This window comes from Podarcis liolepis (assembly GCF_965112155.1).
Source record: "Podarcis liolepis genome assembly, chromosome: 11".
Taxonomy (NCBI): domain Eukaryota; kingdom Metazoa; phylum Chordata; class Lepidosauria; order Squamata; family Lacertidae; genus Podarcis; species Podarcis liolepis.
The window spans coordinates 8,929,840-8,946,787 of record NC_139565.1 but is presented as its reverse complement, the minus strand read 5'-3'; the positions used below and the strand labels follow the sequence as shown (position 1 = coordinate 8,946,787).

The window sequence follows — 16,948 nt, the reverse complement described above, 5'->3', positions numbered from 1 at the left end:
TTAATTGAATACCCCCTGATAGGCTGTGAGGAACTGAAACGTGCAAAGAAAAGTAATTTTGTGTCCTGTCCCTCAGAACTATGTAGGGAATTACTTCCAGACCTTGAGTTAAAACTTCTGGGTTGTTTTTTTTGGGGGGGAGGGGTTTAGGAAAACCTGTAACATCAAATATTGTACTCCAAGTAAGCATTTAGGGCTATGAACTTTCATACCTTTTGCCCAATTTGGTCCCCAGAGGGTTCAATACAAAATAATGTGTGGATTCACCATGGAAAATACAAGGAAGGATAGCACAAAATATGCATGCCATGTGTGGAATAAATCTTGTTATTCAGTTTTTATTTGAGAGGGGTGGTCATTGAGACCTGAGGCCTGATTTTTCACTACATATTAAATAGCATTTCCCCTTCTATTTACATTGCTATCGGTGACATGCAACAATAAGGCAGGGCCCTCTCTCACTACTTTACATGAAGTGGAAATGGAGCACCCGTACAGCAATACAGTAAAGTGAATGTTGCTACCTGTAGAAAAGGATGGTGATAATAATAATATGATTTATATGCCACCCGTCTGACTGGGTTCCCCCAGCCACACTGGGCAGCTTCCAACAAATTAAAATACAATACACACAGGGGTCAGCAAACGTTTTCAGCAGGGGGCCGGTCCACTGTCCCTCAGACCTTGTGGGGGGCCGGACCATAATTTGGAGGGGAAATGAACAAATTCCTATGCCCCACAAATAACCCAGAGATGTGTTTTAAATAAAAGGACACATTCTACTCATGTAAAAGCACGCTGATTCCCAGACCGTCCATGGGCCAGATTTAGAAGGCGATTGGGCCGCATCTGGCCCCCAGGCCTTAGGTTGCCTACCCATGCAAAACAACATCAAATATTAAAAACTTCCCTGAACAGGGCTGCCTTCATATGTCTTCTAAAAGTCAAGATAGCGGTTTATCTGGCTAATTAACCCAATGGCACCATCTTATAGATCCAGCCTAAGAGGAATGGATCCACAGGAGCAAAATGTCTGCAGACATATATTTCTGATCCAGAAATAGGCCATGGTCAATGACATCAAAAGCCACTGACAGGTCCAGGATAATTGTCAGGGTTATGTTGGTCATCTAACAGTGCAACAAACTTGTAGATGTCAGATGAGTGTGTGTGTGTGTGTGTGTGTGTGTGAGAGAGAGAGAGAGAGAGAGAGAAATGCCACCATGAGTGTACTGTGTGCGCACACGTACGCACATCTATTGATGTGTATCACAAACACCACATACCTTGCTGCAGATAATAATAATAAATTTTATTTATACCCCGTCCTCCCCGGCCAGAGCCAGGCTCAGGGCAGCTAACACCAGTAAAATTACACTAAAAACATAATAGGAAATACAGGTTAAAATGCAATTTAAAATGCAGCCTCATTTTAAGAGTAGCCCATAAATCAAAACCAAAACCTTAAGGGGAGGGAAACATAAGGGTCAGACTGAGTCCAAACCAAAGACCAGGTGGAACAGCTCTGTCTTGCAGGCCCTGCGGAAAGATGTCAAGTCCTGCAGGGCCCTAGTCTCTTGTGACAGAGTGTTCCACCAAGTCGGGGCCAGTACTGAAAAGGCCCTGGCCCTAGTTGAGACCAATCTAAGCACCTTGCGACCTGGGACCTCCAAAATGTTGTCATTCGTGGACCTTAAGGTCCTCTGTGGGGCATACCAGGAGAGGCAGTCCTGTCGGTACATGGGTCCTAAAAAAAGTAAACAATAGGGTTAAATGTCTGACATTTCTCTGCAAACTCAAATGTTTGCAGTTATGCACAGGATATAGCACAGTGGCAGAGCACATGTTTGTATGATAAAACCCCCAGGTCCAATCCATGCATCAGGTACGGCTGGAAAGAAAGACTCCTATCTGAACTCCCAGAGATCTGCAGCTGGTCACCCAATGCAGCAGAGCTATATGAACCAACAGCTTCACTTGGTCTAAGGCTGCTTCCTCTGTTCCAGAGGTGCTGCTTTGTTAAGTCCATTGCAGCAAAAACCACAGGGTAATCTGGCACCAATAACGGCGCCTAAAGCAACATAATAGGTATAATACTTTCTTCCTGGCTAAGCTAGGGTGATTGTGGAATCAACAGATGCAGCTGTTGTGGATGGGCACAAAAACACACCGCTTGAATTTTGCATAGATATTCCAGACAATTAGCGACTCCACATTAAGACTGGTTGGCCCCATTTTTTACGTCTTCATTGCTTTCTGTGTACCCATGAGAGCCTTTTATGCATCTGATGAAGTTTGCTGTGTTCTTTAAAGATGCCACAAGACTGCTTTTCATTTTTATTTTTGCTGTAACAAGCATAGCTGTCCTTGCAGCATTTATGCTTGAATTTTTAAACTCTGGTGCTTGAAAATGAGATGAAAACATTGCATTTTAATATCCAGCAGATGGCAGACATATCCTAAAAGGGAGCAGAGAGAGTAAGCATTATATGTTGATGTGCTTATGAATAGGAGGAATGGAGGGCGAGCTACGGACAATTCAGACTGATGCCTTGTTTGTGACATGAACGCCATGGAAATTATGAGGCATGCTTCCAGGCACCTGAGGGCAACAGCACACTCCTCACGTGTTAATTCCTAGAGATTGCAGGGGGTTGGATTGGATGACCCTTGTGGGGTGGAGAAGCCTTCCAACTCTACAATTATATATGATTTCTTTGGCTGCCAGGACACCAGCCAATAGCTTTCTATACCATGGGTAGGCAAACTAAGGCCCGGGGGCCAGATCGGGCCCAATTGCCTTCTAAATCTGGCTGGCGGATGGTCCGGGAATCAGCTTGTTTTTACATGAGTGGAATGTGTGCTTTTATTTAAAACGCATCTCTGGGTTATTTGTGGGGCATAGGAATTCGTTCTTCTTTTTTCAAAATATAGTCCTGCCCCCCACAAGGTCTGAGGGACATTGGACGGCCCCCTGCTGAAAAAGGGGGAAACGATTTATAATGAATTGAATTTTTTTTTTTTTTGAAATATACATTTATAAAGAAACTGGAGGCCTTTCTTCTTGGAATAACAGGTTTGGAATTGCCCAAGAAAGATGTTAAATTATTTTTGTATGCCACAACTGCTGCTCGTATTCTGTTAGCTAAAAAGTGGAAAACGCAAGAATTACCAACGATAGAAGAATGGCAGATAAAGATGATAGCCTATCTAACCGGAAGAGTCTGCGACCAGAAGGAGGAGTATCAGGAAGAGTGGATTAAATTTAATGATTACTTAGTTAAATATGTTAAGTTAAATTAATTGAAAAGAGCTTGCAGATACTTAATTGGCTTAGGGTTTTATTTATGTTAAATGATGAATTAATATGTTTAATTTCATAATGTGAAGATCTAGGGATGTTATGTTCAAGTTAAATTTTATAATTTAACTTTGGAAATATAATCTAACTTTGGAAATATAATTTCCAAACTGTGATTTGGAAAACTGTTAAAAGGATATGCAATGAAATTCAACCAAGGGGAAGCGAGGAAGTCACTTAATAATGTTAATAAGTGTGATTTTCAATAAGGCTATGATTTATGTTTGTTTGTCTTACGTGTTCGTTTATAATGTTGTGAAAACCAATAAAAAAATTGAAAAAAAGAAAGTTTGCTGACCCCTATTCTATACGAATGCGTGGACAGAAAAAGAGGAATGTCGAGGCCTTTGTCGCCTTGACCCCCAACCCACCAGCCGCAGGTGCTCAGGCGTCTCTCACTATGACATCACCGGGGCCGAGCCTGGGGGATTATGGCGTCACTCCGCCCGGCCCAATGAGCGCCGGGCTGGCGGAGGGAGCGCCCGAATGAGGCGGGAGCGGCGCCCGAGCGCGGGAGCGGCAGCAGCGGCCCGCGGCCGGTTGGGAGCCGAGCGGGGCGGCGCTTCTGGCCGCCGCCCGCCGCCTCCTGCTCCCGCTGGGCTGCGCGAGCCCCGCGAGGGGGGTAAGCGGCGGGGATGAGCGCCGGTGCGCTGCCGCCTCCTCCTCCGCCGCTGCCGCCGCCATGAAGCGGAAGACCTCGGCGGCGGGCGGGCGGCGAAACTCGGCCCCGGCCAGCCTGCCCGACACGCCGCCGCCGCCGGCCGTCAAGAAGACGCGCAGCTCGGCCACGCTGCCCGCCGTCCTGGAGGCGGACGAGCCGGCGCCGCGGCCCCTCCGGAGAGAGCTCTACCTGCAGATCACAGGTGAGGAGGGGGCGCGGATCGGGGAGACGGGGGGGGCGTGTTGGGATGGATGGGGCGCCTGTTTTCCCCACCCCCGGTTGCACGGGGGGGGACGACGACGACGACTCGCAGATCCGCCTCCCTGGCTTGGAAATCAGCCTCCGAGTTACTTCGCGGCGCGGATTTCTCCGCAGCTGCCCTTTGCGTCCGCGCGCGCCGCCGAGGCGCGGGGTAAACAATGCCCGGGCTTCCTTCGCGTCTCCAGACGTTGCGCGCTACCCGCGATCCCTTGGGATTGAAAATCTGATGCACGAGAAAGCTCCTGATCCCCTCTCAATAATCGCGGTGTCGTTGTTGTTGTTTTGCAAATAGGTCAGGCGTTCTCCTCCACCACCACCCCTGGTGCTATCCTGGTTTCTTTTTTTTTTTTACCCAAAAAAAATTATATTGGTTTTCACAGTATAAACAAACAAACAAACACACAAGACAAACAAACATAAATCATAGCCTTATTGAAAATTACACTTATTAACATTGTTAAGCGACTTCCTCGCTTCCCCTTGGTTGAATTTCATTGCATGTCCTTTTAACGGTTTTCCAAATCACAGTTCTTATAAAATTTAACTTAAACATTAACATCCTTAAATCTTCACATTATGAAATTAAACATATTAATTCATCACTTAACATAAATAAAATCCTAAGCCAAGTAAGTATCTGCAAGCTGTTTTCAGTTAATTTAACTTAACATATTTAACTAAGTAATCATTCAATTTAATCCACTCTTCCTGGAGGAGGAGGAGTATCAGGAAGAGTGGGTGTTATCCTGATTTCTGATCAAATCTTAGAATTCTGTGCATTGCCTTTTGTATAGAGATAGGGGGGGAATGTCTTTTCCCCTCCTGCAGCTAGTTATGAGCCCTTGGGGGAAATTGCTGCCTCCGTGGGAGTGCCTGTGTGGGATAAACAAGACTTCTTTATTGTTGCCTGTTCAATGGGTGCTTGTTTTCCTCCCCACCTTTTGTACAGGAAGCTTAATATGACTCAAAACTGTCCTGATGATACAAATCCTGGGCAAAAGGACCTCCAGGTTGCTTTGCCACTAGCTCCCTACTTTATAGAAGTGTAGAGTTGGAAGAGACCTCTGGGGTCATCGAGTCCATCCTCTGCAATGCAGGAATCTCAGCGAAAGCATCCATGACAGCTGGCCACATTTAGTGAGAATCTCCTTTCTTGTAATTTGGTTCAAGTCCTACCCTCCAGAGCAGGATAAAACAAGCTTGCTTCATCTTCCATGTGGCAGCCCTTTAGATATCTGAATATGGCTATTATATCTCCACTCAGTCTCCTCTTTTCCAGGCTTACCATAGCCAGCTCCTTCAACCATTCCTCATAAGGCTTGCTTTCCAGACCCTTGTTCACCTTGGTGGTCATTACGGTGGGAAGCACTCTGTAGGACTCTTCCGAGTAATGCAGTAGTTCTAAGCTTCTCAGTACGGTATATTTTTAAAAAGGTAAAGGATCCCTGACAGTTAAGCCCAGTCGCAGACGACTCGGGGGTTGCGGCGCTCATCTCGCTTTACAGGCTGAGGGAGCCGGCGTTTGTCCGCAGACAGTTTTTCTGGGTCATGTGGCCAGCATGACTAAACCGCTTCTGGCGAACCAGAGCAGCGCACGGAAATGCTGTTTACCTTCCCGCCGGAGTGGTACCTATTTATCTACTTGCACTTTTTGGCATGCTTTTAAACTGCTAGGTTGGCAGGAGCTGGGACTGAGCAACAGGAGCTCACCCTGTCGCAGGGATTCGAACCACCGACCTTCTGATCGGCAAGCCCAAGAGGCTCAGTGGTTTAGACCTAGACCACAGCGCCACCCACATCCTTCCAGTAGTATATTATTATTTATTCATTATTACATGTAAAGCTCATCTATCCTCCAAGAAGCTCAAAGTGGCATACATAGTCCTCCCTTCTCCCCATTTCATCTACTCAGCAACCCTGTCAGGCAGTGGCGTAGCGTGGGGGGTGCAGGGGGGGCCGGCTGCACCGGGCGCAACATCTGGGGGGGGGGGCGCGCTCGCACTCGCAGCTCTCTGCCCCCTGCTAAAATCCACGGGTTAGGGGGCACAAATTACTTGCCTTGCCCCGGGTGCTGACAACCCATGCTACGCCACTGCTGTCAGGTAGGTTAGTCTGAAACAATTGACTTGCTGAACATCACCCAGGGAGTTTCATGGCTGAGCAGAGAGATGCAAACCCAGGGACAGTATCCAGCTAAACAGTTCCGCTAGCACAAAGACTTTTGAGTGACCCCTAAGTCTGGGTGGTTGAAAGTGGGGGCGGGGAGGGGGACCCAGAACAGATTTAGGGGTTGCATGGAGAGAGGAGAGAAAAGGACCAGGAAGTTGCATTGCATAGCTAAATGTCCCTGCACTACTTGTTGGTTGGGGCAGTATCCACGTAAACATTTCCACTTGTACATATAACATAGATATATTACAATATGGCATTACACAGGCTATCACATCAGCGTGCACATTCTAAAACAATGCCAGGTTGCAATTCCTCTTTTCTAGTTAAGAGATGCCTTAACCTTATGAATCACAACATGATTCTCCATCTGCATGTTTTAGATTTCAACATTTTACTGCGTGTATATATGTTTGTACATAAAATTATATCTACAGTATGATAATATAATACATCTACAAAAATTATAATCTGTAGAATGCCCTCCCTTATGTTCTTTTAGAAGCCAGGTAAACAAACACCTCTTTGCCGGGCTTTTAGAGGCTGATAGATTGGAAGTCCCCTTTTCATAATGCTGTAAATTATGTAACTGATGAGAACTATTTTTTTTTTGTTTCTATTTCTTAGGCTTTATTGTTTTCATACTACCTTGTTTCTGTAAACCACCATACAGCCATTTTTGCTGAAGGGTAGTATAGAAAGCTTGTGATAAAAAATAAATTTGAATCTAGATTCTGATCATGGTTACAAAACATATTTTAAGGAGGCAAACAAAGGCTTGGGCAGGGTTCTGGAGTTGAATAACACTCAAGGTTCTTTCCACTCACATGGTTGCTCTTCTGTCTCAGCCTGTTATGCTGGATAGATGGGGAATCGTCAAAGGCCGCCAGCAAACTACTACCGAACAGCATCTCTGCTTTATTTGATTGATTTGCTTTCTTTTTCCTCCAGCTTTTTCCTGGAAACGCTGTGTATTGTCCTGATCTGATGCATACATAATTTATCTGCACAAAATGGAGTGGATTTTTAAAAAATCAAAATAAAGAAGCTAATTCTAGTTTAAATTGGATGTTAACACACATTCAGCTGTATTGAGCCTTCAATTACAGTCTTTTCAGTGAAACTATGAAAGTCAGAAACATGTGTGAAAGTTTAGACTCATGAGAACAGACCCAAAGGTCTGCTTGCATGAATCAATGGCAGTTTCCCCACACACAGTGGATTGTCTTGATTTCTGCAGATTTCCCCTCTAGAACCTGATCCCATGCCATTCTGAATAGGTTCCCCCAACCCTTAGGAGCAGCAGGGAGCTAAAGTAAGAAAGAGGTGGGAAAGTCCTGTTCTGTGTGCAGAATTATCTGGATGCAGCCCATGATATCTGAAAACTGAAGCCATGACCTATGTGGCAAGATTCCCAAGTGATCAGGAAAGCACTTTAAATAGCAAATGTAGTTTGGGTCTTATTCTTCAAGTCGTGATCTTCCTTGCACCTATATGGCTGCAAAGAGAGCCAATTTCACCATTGTTCCTCTGTCTCTAAGCAAATATAAATTCTGCAGTGCAAAAGCCCAGAAGACTAATGTACCTAGAGATTTCAGATTATACTCCTTAGTAATTAAAAGGCTCTGCTTAGTTATAAATGGATACTGCTTTGATTATCATTTCAACAAATTATTGTGTGGGCTTGCTGAAGAAAAATATAAGTTGGAAAATTAGGCTGAAACCAGTGATTTGATGTAAACATTTTCCTTGGCAGTTTTAAATCAATGTTGCAATCATGAGTTCAGTTGACTCAATTTAACCCATCTAACATACAAAGCATTTAAATTCAGCATGTCTCTGCATCTTGGGTGGAATCTATACACATATAAAAAAATGTTGTGAAAATGCTTTTGGGGGGGGGAATGATTTGAAAAATATATTGAATTTGCCTTAGCTCACCATTGCCATCTAGTGTCACATTTGTATAATGCACACACCTAAAACGTTTTATTTGCAGCTGTATAGCTGAGTCCTGGGTATAAAATGGAACACGTATATTGAGAAGGCTTCATCTGGATGATGAATAATTGCACAAGTTTTCACCGCAGTTAAACTGAAAATCTTTTGAGTCCAGGAAATGTGCTTTATCAGCACAATGCACCTATTTGTTTTATCTTCTGCTTGCATGAAAGCAGTGAAGGATTGAATTCAATATAATATTGTATTGTGGATGTGGAAATAAAACATAAGGGGGGGAAATACAAAATATTAGGAATACAACATAACTAAGGATGTGACATTAAAAGATCCCTTAAACTGCTGTTGTAGCTTTTATTTCTGCCCAAAGTCTTAAAAGCCTTTTTCTATCTAAATTTTGGGCTGCTTATAGCTGCTGAATCGAATTTCCTGTTGACAGCTAGCTTTGTGTTTTCTTATCCTTTCACTTTTATTCTTTGAAAGAGGGTATAAATAATGTTTTGATTTTTATGAACCGCATGTAATCAATGGTACATGTAAATGCCCATATAAATATTGCAAGAGTTATGAACAGCAGACTCTAGCATATTGCTTAGAGCTGGATATTTTAAATCATGTAGGGCTTTTCAAGCCCCAAACTCCTTGGTGCTTTATTTTTTATTTAACAAAATGTTTATACTACTTGAGTGTAATAAAACCTCTTGGTGGTTTGCAAGAGATATTAAAACTATCAATGAAAAACACTTAAAACAATTAGAAACATTTAAAACAATTAAGATTGAAAAAAGATCAATGTATGTCAACAACTGCATGTCTGGCTAGGTTTGTCTAAGGAAAAATGTTTGTAGCAATGGGTAAGCTGTATGGCAATTGTACCATAGTGCTAGGCTCAGGGCTGGATAAGCAATAAGCTACTCATTCTAGTCCCAGTGTTCCTAGTGCCCAGTCTAATACTATTGGTTTTTAACATTTCTCTCCCTTCATTTCCCCAGTTCTTTGTAAGCCCCCACTTTGCGGGATGGCATGATGGAGGAACATCTAAAGGCTGTTTCATCTATTATGTTCTCAACATGCTCTTGTATTATGCATGCTAATAAACACAGGGCTTAGAAAATGCAGTTGGTTTCAGATCCCTGATATATGTTACATATATTGGAACCTTTTCAGAAAATTATAGCCTGGTTGTAAACTCCGCCTTGGTCAGGTCTCTCCAGTTGTCCATCCATAGAACAGGAATGTTACTTTCTGAAAAGGGATGCAAGGCATATGGGAGATAATTGTAAAGCACATTACCTCTTAAAAGTGATGCTGCATAAATGGTTAGTAACAACAATAAGTAACAGTCTGTGAATTAAATTCCCAAAACAATTTTTGAAAAAGCCCAGGCATTATTTACTCACAGCGCTCTCTCTCTCTCTCTCTCTCTCTCTCTCTCTCTCTCTCTCTCTCTGCATTGCTTGGCTGGAAAGTTATGTTTTCATTTACAGGGCTTTGCATTGCTCGTTCATGGTAGTACAGTGTTTACTGTGGATATTTTCTGCATTGGATATTTACAGCACTCCTTCAAATGGGCATAGGTAAAGGTAAAGGGACCCCTGACCATTAGGTCCAGTAGTGATCGACTCTGGGGTTGCGGCACTCATCTCGCTTATTGACCGTGGGAGCCGGCGTACAGCTTCAAACCACGACCTTCTGATCAGCAAGTCCTAGGCTTTGTGGTTTAGACCACAGCGCCACCCGCGTCCTCAAATGGGCATACTGACACTTAAAAGTGACTTTGTCCTGTCCAAATAAAAAGGTCATTTGTTATGTCAGTCTGATCCTGTGACAGGCCTAGATATGTTGTGATCAACATGCCGCACAGCAGCCATGGACTAGGTATGCCCATTTTGCTGCTTATTTCAAATCACACAAAAAAATTTAAAAAAAGATTGTATATCTGTGTGCCAAATCCTTTGGCAGGCCACAATACATAGCTAGTGGTTTTTGTTCAGCTTGGGAGAGCCTAAGTCAGGGGTCGGCAAAGTTTTTGTGGCTTGGGCCCGTTCACAGTCCGGCAGATGCCATGGTGGGCCGGAGTGCGCGCAGGAGCACACATGCATGCACTATTTTCTTTCCAGCGCAGGAGGCATGCGCAGCTTGGTCAGCGTCGCAGAAGGTGGTCCCTGCTCTGCTCTGCGCCGGTTTAGCATGGTGCATGGGAGCCAACTGAACAGGCAGCGGGGGTCCATGGGCCAGTTAAAAGATCCCCATGGGCCACTTGTGGTCCATGGGCCTTAGGTTGCTGACCCCTGGCCTAAGCAATGCATGACTCTCTTATGTGTGTAAATTCACTCTGATTGTTGCTGTGTCAGAATAAATGTTACAAAAAAGCTCAGTATAGCTGGGACGTTGCACATGTCCTGAGAATATGTCTCTGATTTTTCATGGTGTTGAGCTGGTAATAGAAGATTGCAACGATGGACAGGGAAAGCCCTAAAGTGTGTCTCCGTGATAATCCCAATACATGTCGCTCAGCAGAATGCAACCTGACATAAGTTATTCCAGAATCCAATAACAAATCTGATGCAAAAGAAGAACTTTAAAATTTGGCTAGGAATCTTGCTCTGTAAATGAAACGGTACCCAACTGCCTAAATTTATCAATACTTATTTTGCTATTTTTGGAAAGTCAAGCCTTTTCCCTTTCAGCTGGGGGGGGGAGGGCATCTTGCTAATAGACTATAAATAATCAGGGCATGAAGGTTCCCTTTTCACATTTATTTTAGAACTTCTAAGTTCAAACCCAAGTTCAGCTGTACCCCTAAGGCTGGGTTCTTGCCTGTGGCATCCGAGTTTATTCAGTGAAGTCACAAAGTCATCGAATCATAAAATCTTTGAGTTGGAAGAGACGCAAGGCCCATCTAATCCAACCCCCTGCAATGCAGGAATCTCAGCTAAAGTATCCAAGACAGATGGCCACCCAACCTCTGTTAAAAAACCTCCAAGGAAGGTTCATGAACTGCTTCACCTATAACTTGGTGATGCAATGTCAGTCGTGTGCAACCCAGACATTCTCTGAAGAGATCCCTCTGACAATCAACCAATCAATCGCTTTTCCTATAATAGGGTGCACAAAGCAACCCCAGTTGTTTAGCTTTTCAAGCGGATGCTTCTAAGAGGCTAATCTGCGTCACTTGGCATCAAAACATGCTACTTTTGCTACAGACAATGAAAGCTGGCTTCTATATCCTCCTGTAAGCTTTAGCTAGATGCCCTCCCTTGCATCTATTCTTCCCTGTTCCTCTAAGTCAGGCTTCCTCAGCCTCGGCCCTCCAGATGTTTTTGGCCTACAACTCCCATGATCCCTAGCTAGCAGGGCCAGCGGTCAGGGATGCTGGGAATTGTAGTCTCAAAACATCTGGAGGGCCGAGGTTGAGGAAGCCTGCTCTAAGTGTTTGTTGTTTTGATTTTGGGACTAGGAAGGGACCAGCCAGAGTATTTCTAAAGGGGGATTTGCAGCTTTTGCTCAAATTATTTCACGTCTACAATCGCTTTGTATGAAAGACCAGTTTTATCCTTATGCTATTGATAGGGGGAGGCTGAGAATGGCCTTCCTAGGTATGTAAACAGTGTCAAGATTTGTACCCAAGGCATCTTGACTTGCACTGCCCGTTGGTAGCCACCCTGTGTCACCTACCGAAAGACTGCAGGCAGCCACCCTGTGTCACAGACTGCAGACTGCTCTGAGCACTATCTTAAAGGCCTTTTAATATTGGATCAAATGCATTTTGCTCACTGCAGAGTTTGCCTCTGTCTTGGCCTCTTGCCTGATATGTTGAAGTAAGCTGTTAAGATGGGCTTTTGAAATGGTAACACAGCAAGATACTATTGCTCCACTTGGTTTCTGTAGGATACACCACATGGTTCAGAGGAGATCAACATCAGTTTATAAGGGCATGTTCATGTGACCTCCTCAGGCGTTCAAAGGACATGTAAGGGGGTCGTGGGGCTCCAAGGGCTAGCCCCCCTGACCTATGCACCCAGCAGCTATGCTCCACCTCTCACCATCATTTTCTTCAACACACGAAAAAGGGCTCCACACACATATCAGCATGCCTCCATAAAGCTCCTCCACATGAGGGGAATCATCCTGGGCCTGTCAGAATTTACCTTTACTATGTAAGTACATGGTAGAGAGTCCTGTGACAAAAAAAAAAAATCACAGCTCCAACCTTCTAGCCCTGTAAGAATTCTTTGTCTGCCAAGGACTCGTACTTCCGTAACAGCAACATGAGCAAATCATGCAATTCTGAGCTTTGCCTGAAGTACACAAGCACATCTGGCAGGAAAGGCAGAGAGGTATCTCCTCTGAAATCTGCTTCGGTGGACTAGGAATGTGCCAGGTATCATTATCCTACCTAGGCCATCCAGGCTGGAGCTGTAGCCTAGAGCAGTGTTTCCCAACCTTTTTTGGGCAAAGGCACACTTGTTTCATGAAAAAAATATCGAGGCACACCACCATTACAGCCCCGTGACTTCAGCGCGCGTCACGCTGGGAGGGACGCACGAAAGTGTAATAGGAACAAATAAAGAGCCTATGATTTATTGGGGGGAAAGAATACGGGCATTCATTCCGGAGCTCTCTGCTGATCTCATCAAGCAGCTACACCTTGCCCTCAGGCTGCTGGCACTGAAGTCAGGACACGGCCTGCGCTGGGGCTCCCAACAGTGTGTAACAGCCAATGCCACCCCAAAACAGCCAATGCTATTTTATTTCATTTATATCAGGGGTAGGCAACCTAAGGCCCGTGGGCCGGATGCAGCCCAATTGCCTTCTAAATCTGGCCCGCGGATGGTCCAGGAATCAGTGTGTTTTTATTTATAATGCATTTCTGGGTTATTTGCGGGGCATAGGAATTTGTTCAACCCCCCCCCCCAAAAAAAAAAATATATATATATTCTGGCACACATCTTCTGAGGGATGGTGGCCAGGCCCATGGCTGAAAAAGGTTGATGACCCCCAATTTAAATCCTACCTTTACCCCAAGGAGCTAAATGAGACATGCATAGCTTTCCCCCTCAACCCACTTCTAAAAACCCTGTGATGTAGGTTAGATGCCAAGCTCAAGGTCACTCAGAGAGCTGCCTGGCTGAGTAGGGATTTGAACCGTGGTCTCCTCAGCCCAAATCTCCACCCCACACTGGCTCTTTGCCCAGACCAACAGTATTGCCGGCTGGGGCTTCCTGGCAGAGGCCAAGGCCTCATTCAGCAGAATGGTCAGAAGGACACTCCACATCCGGTGGCATTTTTAAGTGTGTGTATTTATATGCATATATGCACACACACACACACCATCTCAAGAGCAGCCTCGCCCCAATTAAGTCTCTGCAGCCCAAAAACTTACGGCACCAAGTTCATAAAAGCTCTATTTTTATTTTTAAAGGTAGTTAGAAGGTACAGCGCCCACGTAGCAGCCCCTGTGTGGAGAGCCGGGTCCAGGCTGACAAAATAAAGCCACAGCGGAAGCCCCGGGAATGGAGGCACCCAGCGCTGCCATCCTGGGCGGAGGGGTGGGGGCTCCCGGACGTCGGTTGCGGGCGGCCGCCGTGTGCGACGGAACCTGGCTCGGGCTGAGGGTCGGTTGGGGAACGAGGCTCCTGGCGCGGGAGATTCTCCTCCCCCCCCCCCCGCGTACCCACCGTGAGGCAACGCCTCCCCGCACTCGAATTGGACCTGGAAGCGGAGCGGGTGGCCGAAGGGGCTCGGGTTCTCCAGCAACGAAACTCCCAGGACAGACACCCGCGCCATGACAGATCTCTTCTTTTCCCCCCGCCCGCCTTGCCTGCTTCCTTCTCCCTCTCAAGCCCAAACGCCGAAAGCCCACTCCCCACGCGCCGCCGGCTTAACGACGGAACGGCGGAGCCACCAATCCCCGCGCGGCGATCGGAGACGCCGCAGCCAACCCCCGAGCTTCGCGCCTCGGCTCCCCCGCCTACTCCTCGCGCGCGGCCACGCCCACCGCTCCCTCCGCCAATCCGCCTTCCCGACTCTGTCCCTGGCGGGAGCTAAATCTAAACAATAAGCTTCCCCCGCCCCAGCCCCACGCCTGGCGGTGGGGGAATAATTTTTTTCCCCTTTATTCCCCCCCCCCCCCGCCAATTTTTCCCGCGGCACACCAGGCAACGTGTCGCGGCACACTAGTGTGCCGCGGAACACCGGTTGGGAAACACTGGCCTAGAGGGCATCTTTTCATCAACAGAGGCAAATGTACCTGGTTTGCAGAGGAACCAGAACTGGTGGCACAGAGGACAAGGGGGCTGGAGACCCTGATTTGATCAAATCTACTTACAGCAAGTCACCCGAGTTGCTAAATAAGCACCATTTTGCTGAAATCAATGGGCAAATTTCCACTGACCTTTTAAAAATGGATGTAGATTGTAGAGGCTTGCCAAAAAAAACTGGGCATTGTGGTGTAGAATGCTGAGTTATGTTGCAGCTGGTGGGGCTTTTTACAAGGGTTTGAAAACATATGTATGGAACAGGTAACATACAGAATGAAAAGGAACATGACCTGTGTAGATCCTAACTAAACCTCAAGTGCACCAAAATATTTGGTGGTTCCTTCCCCCAAGAAGAGGGCTAAGAAGTCTTTTAATATTGATAGTCTTGCCCTTCCCCCAAAAAATGGAGCCTGATCCATTTACTCTGAAGTACATCCAATGTACTGAGTGAGGCTTTATTGCTGAATTAAATGTGCCCACATTTGGGTCAGAGTGCATTTCCCATTTGTGAATATTTACTTAGTACAAAGTGTTCCATAACTCAAGGATATTGCTCTTTAAGTGTCTGTTCTGATTATTACAAGGCTTTCTCATGACACCCATTAGTCACTCTCTTAACTGCAGCACTTACCCTGTAAATATTGATAACTGCTTTACAGAAGTGCTGAAGTCTCAAAGGCACAAAATGAGCTGGAGCTCTTCCCAAATGTGTAACGAAATTAAATAACTTTCAGAATTAGCTGTGGATGGATGCAAAATGAAGGAGTGACTAGTGAAATAAGGAATGTAACTATTTGTTCCTCTTAGGCTTCAGATGTGTTGCACTATGGAAGTAGAATGTATCTTAATGGGTAAAGGTAGGCTCATATACCATTTTATCAATGTTGTGATAGCTATCACAAACACTGTAGCTTACATCCACACTTCAGTAAATGCATTAAAGTCACTTACTTTTTTAATATGGACCCTGGATCCCTGAGGGGGTGACATTACTTGGGAACAGAGACCTTTGACAAGTTATCTTGGATAACTAAAATAGAAATGGTGATGTTACTCAGAGTAGTCATAAGAAAGTGGTTGTAATGATGAAAGAGATTGTGATTGTGCCAAGCCTTTAGCTTATGGTATGGTGATATATAAAGCGAGTTGCAGTACTTTTCAGTTAGCATGCTAAAGCAAATATTTGATATCTGAAGAAACTGTAAAACATTGACCCCCTCCTAAAGAAAAGTGTCCATTTTTGGCTCACCCTTTGAAACTGTCCTCTGTGGACACATCTATTACGGAAGGGTTTTAATGTTATTATTTCTACATTTGGTTTCTTTCATAGTAATAGGTGTGGTAAGGAATTGTAAAAATGTTCTGCCATGAGCATTCCTTTAAAGTTAGCACCCTAAAACAACATCTCCACACCCTGCAATTAACGTCTTAAAATTGCTAATACTTCTTTCATAATATTCTGCCACTAGCTTGGGAAGAAGCAAATCCTCAGCTTACAGACAAATAAGCACACAGTGTTTTCTTTTTACCCATGGATTTTCCCTTTGATGCGCAGCAAAATGAGGACGTGTGTGTAACATGCAAAAGTGAAGAAAACTAAAAGATGTAATTCTAAAAAGGCTGTGCTTTCAGAACTGAGACTTCTCACATGCATTTCTCCCCTAGTCCGCAAATGGTATACCCCTCCCCATAAAAAGTTTAGGAACATAGGCAAGTTTATAAGTAAGACCACCAATCAGTTGAGCTTCTATCAATGCTGGCCACCAGCAGCTTCCCAGGTTTTAGACAGAAATATTTTCCAACCCTACCAGGAAATGCTGAGAATTGAAACTGGGATCTTCACCATGAGCTATGGGGAAGGGCAGATCCTGACAATACTCCATTCATCCGTGGCGAGTCTCACAGCAAAGTTCTATAGTGTGAAAGCTTCCCTGTGCCCCTCTGAGGTCACAATCTGCCACATCGTGCGGCTTTATACTTCTATAGGTTTTCTCAGCATGTGTGCATCATTCTTTAATCTGAAATAACAACAGTTGTTGTTGTTGTTGTTTATACCCCACCCATCTGGCTGGGTTTCCCCAGCCACTCTGGGCAGCTCCCAGCAGAACAGTAAAAACACGAGATAAACACTTGACAGTCCCTTGAGATAAAACACAAAGCATCACACAAACCAGTTTCCCTGTTGCTGACAAAAAGCCAATTCATTTATTAGATTTCCTAGCTATGGAATCACACCCCCGAGTGCCATTTTCTTTTCCAGGGGAATCCATGCAC

The 16,948-nt window shown here is 45.0% G+C and overlaps 1 protein-coding gene and 1 long non-coding RNA gene across 12 annotated transcripts in view; one reads left to right on the top strand and one right to left on the bottom strand.

The window, feature by feature from the left end:
* Window positions 1-122: 122 nt before the first annotated feature.
* On the bottom strand, window positions 123-3,531 carry LOC310688551. Its single transcript, XR_014517032.1, has 2 exons — window positions 3,473-3,531; window positions 123-3,430 (listed from the first exon to the last, which is right to left on the bottom strand). It is a non-coding gene; the product is annotated as an uncharacterized lncRNA (long non-coding RNA).
* A 320-nt stretch (window positions 3,532-3,851) lies between these two features.
* The window catches only part of CDC14B (cell division cycle 14B), a 69,988-nt gene continuing 56,891 nt past the window's right edge, over window positions 3,852-16,948 (top strand). For 10 of the 11 annotated variants that reach the window (XM_083464940.1, XM_083464939.1, XM_083464938.1 and 7 more), the window contains exon 1: window positions 3,856-4,224. In XM_083464940.1, coding sequence (XP_083321066.1) covers window positions 4,044-4,224 — 181 coding nt within the window. In that variant the 5' untranslated portion in view covers window positions 3,856-4,043. Of the gene's footprint in view, window positions 4,225-16,948 lie in introns of all 11 variants that reach the window. The other variant, XM_083464941.1, reaches the window with a different exon arrangement.